Genomic DNA, 5,731 nt, shown 5'->3' with positions numbered 1-5,731 from the left:
TGTTGTTGTTGTTTGTCTGCTACTGTTGTTGTTTGTCTTCTTCTACTGTTGTTGTTGTTTGCGTCCACTTGTTCTCCTGCTGAACCAGCGTGTGTGTCGGCTGCAGGTTGACGGCGGCGGTGGCTCTTCCGTTTTACTGTGCCAGCCTCATCGAGACCGTCCAGGTGAGTTATTGTTGATTATTGATTGTTTTCCACATTGAGACAGTCTGCCGTGGCGTCAGATCACAGAGCAGCTCACTGATTATTGATTGGTGGCCGTGTGTCTGCAGAGTGAGATCGTGCGCGATGAGTCGTCGTCGGGGCTGCTGGACTGTGTCCGTGAAGGCGTGGCTCGTCTGCTGGGCGTCGGCGCTCCTCACAGCCGCCGCCTGCTGCCTCTCAGCTGCCTGCTGCTTCCCGCCGCGCTGCACGCTGTGCTGCGTTACGCCATTGCAGCCTCTGTCCAGCGAGCGGCGCTGTGGCTGCACCAGCGGGGCAGGAAGCAGCGAGCGGACCCATCCAACCCGCTGGACGTCTACTTCCCCGAGCTGGCGGCGGCGTGGGTGGGGTCTCTGGTGGCCGACGTGGTGGTGTTTCCTCTGGAGACGGCGCTGCACCGCCTCAGCCTGCAGGGCACACGCACCATCATCGACGCCACTGACGGCGCGGTGGCCGCTGCCGATGGCGGCAGCCCGCTGGTTCTGCCCGTCAACACGCAGTACGACGGCTTCTCCGACTGCCTGCACGCCATTCGCCGCAAAGAGGGCCGAGCCGGCTTCTATCGCGGCTTCGGTGCGCTGGTGGCGCAGTACGCGCTACACGGAGCGCTGCTCGCCGCTGCCAGGACGCTACTCAGGCTGCTGCTGCTGGACACCAAGGCCGGCTAGGGTGTTACTATGGAGACGCAGCATCACCTCCCACTGAGGTCAGCTGGAAACTTCCACGTGTCATCAGTGAGCTGTCACCACGGCAACAGGATGTTTCTTCGGTTAAAGAGAAGAAACAAGTAAACAAACAGGAAGTACTGTCGTCTGATTGGGTAAGAACTTGCTGGCTGGGAAGTGATTGTGTAACCGCTTCCATGGAAACCAGGTGTAGCGCCATAGAAACCACCCTACCCTGACACTGAAAGAAACTCCTGGATCCCTGTTACCTAGCAACACAAATGCCACTTAGGAACCACTTTGCAGCACCACAGGGAACACTCTGGGATTAGCCTAGCTTAGCATAATAGTTGTAGTGGTCACTTTGTTGCCATGGAAACCTAGCATCACTTCCCATACCAGCATGAACCTGTTATCACCCCATTGTGTAAATACTGACAGCCAATTGGTCACGTCTGTTTGTCAATATAAACAAACATGTAAACATCCAGAGAAAATGTCTGAACAGTGGAAAAAGTTTATTTGTAAAAATCTGTAAAAATCAAAAGTTCTATGTAATAAAAACGTAGATTTAGATTAAATTATTTGTGATTCATAAACAATGAGATCAATATTCAGATCACATGTCTGGAAATCCAATCAGACGATTTGATCTGAGAAGGTCCTGGAAGAGTTCTGAACGACTTCAAATCAGTTAAAGCCACAAAACGTGTTTCCGGTGAATCCGCTCCGCTCAGATCTTGTGGTGTCTCGTGTTGAAAACTTTTCTGTAAATTTGTTTTCATGTGAAATAAAACCGTGTTTGTGCGACAACAGAAGCGTCTTTGGCTTTTTAAATGATGAGTGACTTTTAATTCACAGCAGACTGAACTACAGTTTGTACCGAGAAACGTTTCATTAGCTTTAAAACAAGCGTTTCACTGAATACCAGCCTCCTCTGATGTCTGCCCACGCTCTGCCTCGTGGTGTTGAACTGCAAATTGTGTTGATAAATTAATTTAAAAATATTGGTATGTGTGTATTTATTTATTTGTTTGTTTATTTACCTTCGTGGACTTTCTGTCCTTGGAGGTCCAGCCTTAGAGACAGGCTGAGGAGCTCGGAGTAGAGCCTCTGCTCTAACTGAGGTGGTTTGGACATGTGATCCGGATGCCTCCGGGGAGGCTTCCTCTGGAGGTCTTCCAAACACGTCCACCTGGGAGGAGACCCCGGGGCAGCCCCAGAACCCGCTGGAGGGATCACATCTCTGGCCTGGGAACGCCTCGGGGGGAGGGAAGTCTGGAACGAGCTGCTCCGCCTGCTGACCCCTGACCCGACCCGGATAAGAGGAAGATGATGGATGGATGGACTTTCTGTATTCTTACTATAGATTTAAAGTTTTCTTTCAGGTGTGCTTCTGGTTTCTGAATTCTTTATGATGTAGATATGAGTGGCAGGCAGGCAGCGGATCGATAGAGGGATGGACTGAACGAGCAGCCTGGGCTGGTGGAGGAAACAACCACAGCATGCAGAGCGGTGGTGTCTACAGTCAGACGGACGGCTGTGAGATTACAGTCAGATGGTCTGATGGCCTGTTCTACAGGACAAGGTGTCAACACTCACGTTTCAGACACTTCACTCTGAACTCACGCTGACTGTTTTGCATTTTAGTATTTGAACTTATTAGTTCATCATTTCAGTATTTGATTAAAATGTGAAATTATTCTGAGGCGGGTTTGTTCTGACTGAACGGGAGGACTGGAGGAGTCGCGCTGACTGCGGCGGAACGTTTGTTTCCTCGCGGGTTTCTGTCCGGACACTTTGGATTCGGTTCTGCCGGTAAAACCCGAAGATGACCGAAGAGCCGATGTTGGTCTTTAGAGCGGAACCTTCGTGCGGCTGGTGTTTGTTTGTAGTCGGACGGAGCACCTCGCAGCTCCTCCATGTGCTTGCTCTCCGGGCTTCTCGTGCCGGTGTGAGCTCGTGAGTGTCGCTGCTTTTCGGTGGTTTCCCGGTAAACTGTTCGGTTGCTACCGAACATGGCGGACGGCGGCAGCTCGTTGTTCTCCGGGTTCCGGGTTCTGGGTCTGTATTCCAACCACGTACCGCACGCGCTCCGGTACCACCTGAAGCACCGCGAGTTCTACGTGGTGACGGCGGCGGGTCGGAACTTCCACACATTCAACGTCAGTAATTGATTGATTGATTGATTGATTGACTGATCGATAGGCTGGCTGGTAGGGCAGGGTGATATGGTGATATAAATGAGAACGTGCGGTATCGATATAACTGACGCGAGACAAAATCGTTCAAACTGCACAACTTTATTGGTGCAGATAGAACCAGCAGCTTCCGGTCCAGCAGCTGTTGGTGATGCTCATGAAGCTGTGACGTCATAACATCAGCAGGGTCCAGGCTGCAGGTTGTTCAACCAAAAGGCGTTTCAGTGGAAACGGGCTGACACGTCCTGAGCAGAACTCTGTCCAGGATCCACAGAAGGACAGTGGAGGTTCTGTGGTCTCACCACCACTGGGGGGAGCAAGTGGGCGGGACGCACGGCCAGGACTTGGCTGCTGATGCCCGTTTAGGACTGCGGTCATGGTTCTGTTTCCAGCATCGAGTGGCAGCGAATATTCGGATCTCAAAAGTGCTCTCTGGACTCCACCAGAACGACCGAATACTCCGATATCCAGGTCCAGCCCTCCTCCGTGCTTCTCGCTCCATGTGCATGAGACCGGACCAGAACAACGGCGCTGCGCCTCCACTCAAGTTTTATCGCGATATTTCAATTTCATATCATCCCCTGACATTACAGCGGTGTTACCATATGGCCCCGCCCTACTGGCTGATTGATTGATTGATTGATTGATTGATTGATGAACCGGCTGATTGATTGACGGCCTGATTGATCGTTGCAGGTGAACCGGCTGGGCATCGTGGCTGTCAGTGAGTCATTTCAATCCTCTGTCCTTAACGTCCCTCTGATGATGCTGTTCAAAGTGCTGCTGTCTGATTGGCTGCTCTGTGGTGATGTATTGTGATATGGTTGCCTAGGTAACTGCCTGTCAGATGACATCACCTGCTTGGCGGCTGACAGGATGTTGGTGTTCGCTGCCGCTGGACGCCTCATCAGCGCCTTTGCCAGGAACAAGGAGGTCGGTGTGGAATGAAGGATCAGCGTACGTTAGCACGTTAGCACGCTGGCTAGTCTGACCCTGCACTGTCTCCCCAGGTGGTGATGCGTTACCATGGTCACAGACAGGATGTGCGTCTGCTGCTGCCTCTGGGTGATCAGCTGATCTCTGCTGACAGCGGTGGTGATGTCATCGTGTGGGATGTCCAGGGAGGAGGTGAGCTGGAGGGGGCGTGGCTTCAGGTAAACTCAGCTGTTGCTGTACTGCTCCTCTGCTGTTTCCCATCATGCTTTGCCCTGTCTGCGTCGTAGACGTCTACCTGCGGCTGCAGTTCGACCCGACCACCTTCAACGTGTCGGCCATGATGCACCCGAGCGCCTACCTGAACAAGGTGCTGCTGGGCAGCTCCCAGGGTGCGCTGCAGCTCTGGAACGTCAAGACCAGGTCAGCACGGTAGCGTGTCAGCAGGCTGCGGCGCCCCCTGCAGTCTGATGTGAACTCTGACCTGTTCTGCTGCTTCACCGGACAGCACGACACCGCCTGTAACCATGACAACAGACTCCATGTGTAATGTGTTCATGTGAACAGTGGCAGTGAGCAAAGAGTGAATAATCGTCTCTGATCCTCAGCACGCTGCTCTTCAGCTTCCCCGGCTGGTCGGCTGGAGTCACCGCTCTGCAGCAGGTCAGTCACTGCCGCTGATTGATCACATCACTTATTGATCAGATTACTTATTGATCACATCAATTATTGATCACAACGCTTATTGATCAGCCTTTAGTCATCTCCAAAATGCTTTTATTTGAATGTGTTTCATCATTTTTTTGGACAAATCATCTCAGTCCAGAGCTCAGTGAAGCACGTGGAGCCTGTTGAGCGCTGTGACAGAGATGATGATGGTTTTGGTCCAGATGCTCGTCGTCCAGCTTCTCTTCCACTCAGACAGTCACGTTGTGCTTGTTGCTGCTTTGTAGCCGAGCGTCTGTTTACCTAGAGTTTAAACTCACATCTCTACTGTTGTTGCTGTAGCAACACGAGGCAGCGCTTCATTTCAGTAAACTCTTCATTTCCCAGAGTCCCGCGGTGGACGTAGTCGGTGTCGGCACGGCGACCGGCCGCATCATCATTCACAACATCCGACTGGACGAGACACTGATGAGCTTCACACAGGACTGGGGACCAATCACTTCGCTGGCTTTCAGAACAGGTACACGTGACTCGTAGTGACAGTACGAGCCAATCAGGAGCCAGCATGGCATACGCGTCATCGTTTCTCTCTCTGTCAGACGGTCCTCCAGTTGTGGCGTCTGGCAGCCCTCAGGGCCACATTGCATTCTGGGATTTGGAGCGTCGTCAGCTGGTCGCTCAGCAGAGACATGCCCACAGAACAGCCGTCGCCGCGGCAACATTCCTGCAGGGCGAGCCGCTATTGGTCACCAACGGAGCCGACAACGCCATCAAGGTAGGAGACAGACAGATGGGTGTGGACACACGTGAATCCTCAGCCGGTCTTTCCTTCATGACGTCTTTCAGTTTTGTCTCTTCAGCCTCGACTGATGATGACAATGAAAAATGATTTTCCTTCAGGTGTGGATATTTGACCAGGAAGGGGGCGGAGCTAGACTGCTGCGGAGTCGTCAGGGCCACAGTTCTCCACCCACCACCATCCGTCACCATGGCAACGATGGAAAAAACATCCTCAGTGCAGGTAAATAAATCAGAAGCACTTTTAAAGTCAAAATGTAATTTCATC

The 5,731-nt window shown here is 52.3% G+C and overlaps 2 protein-coding genes across 2 annotated transcripts in view; both read left to right on the top strand.

The window, feature by feature from the left end:
• slc25a46 (solute carrier family 25 member 46) overlaps positions 1-1,680 on the top strand; it is a 5,102-nt gene extending 3,422 nt beyond the window's left edge. The window contains exons 4-5 of the mRNA XM_008301430.1: positions 107-164; positions 272-1,680. Of these exons, the coding sequence (XP_008299652.1) occupies positions 107-164; positions 272-868 (655 nt within the window). The 3' untranslated portion in view covers positions 869-1,680. The remainder of the gene's footprint in view (positions 1-106; positions 165-271) is intronic.
• Positions 1,681-2,788: 1,108 nt separating this feature from the next.
• The window catches only part of wdr36 (WD repeat domain 36), an 8,462-nt gene continuing 5,519 nt past the window's right edge, over positions 2,789-5,731 (top strand). Inside the window, exons 1-9 of the mRNA XM_008301423.1 lie at positions 2,789-3,030; positions 3,763-3,790; positions 3,899-3,999; positions 4,077-4,194; positions 4,290-4,422; positions 4,608-4,662; positions 5,053-5,185; positions 5,265-5,440; positions 5,566-5,686. Coding sequence (XP_008299645.1) covers positions 2,884-3,030; positions 3,763-3,790; positions 3,899-3,999; positions 4,077-4,194; positions 4,290-4,422; positions 4,608-4,662; positions 5,053-5,185; positions 5,265-5,440; positions 5,566-5,686 — 1,012 coding nt within the window. The 5' untranslated portion in view covers positions 2,789-2,883. The remainder of the gene's footprint in view (positions 3,031-3,762; positions 3,791-3,898; positions 4,000-4,076; positions 4,195-4,289; positions 4,423-4,607; positions 4,663-5,052; positions 5,186-5,264; positions 5,441-5,565; positions 5,687-5,731) is intronic.

The sequence above is a fragment of the Stegastes partitus genome, unplaced genomic scaffold (assembly GCF_000690725.1).
Source record: "Stegastes partitus isolate 25-593 unplaced genomic scaffold, Stegastes_partitus-1.0.2 Scaffold1670, whole genome shotgun sequence".
In the NCBI taxonomy this organism is placed as follows: domain Eukaryota; kingdom Metazoa; phylum Chordata; class Actinopteri; family Pomacentridae; genus Stegastes; species Stegastes partitus.
Note: the sequence above shows the minus strand (reverse complement) of the source record. Positions and strands in the feature narration are given on the sequence as shown.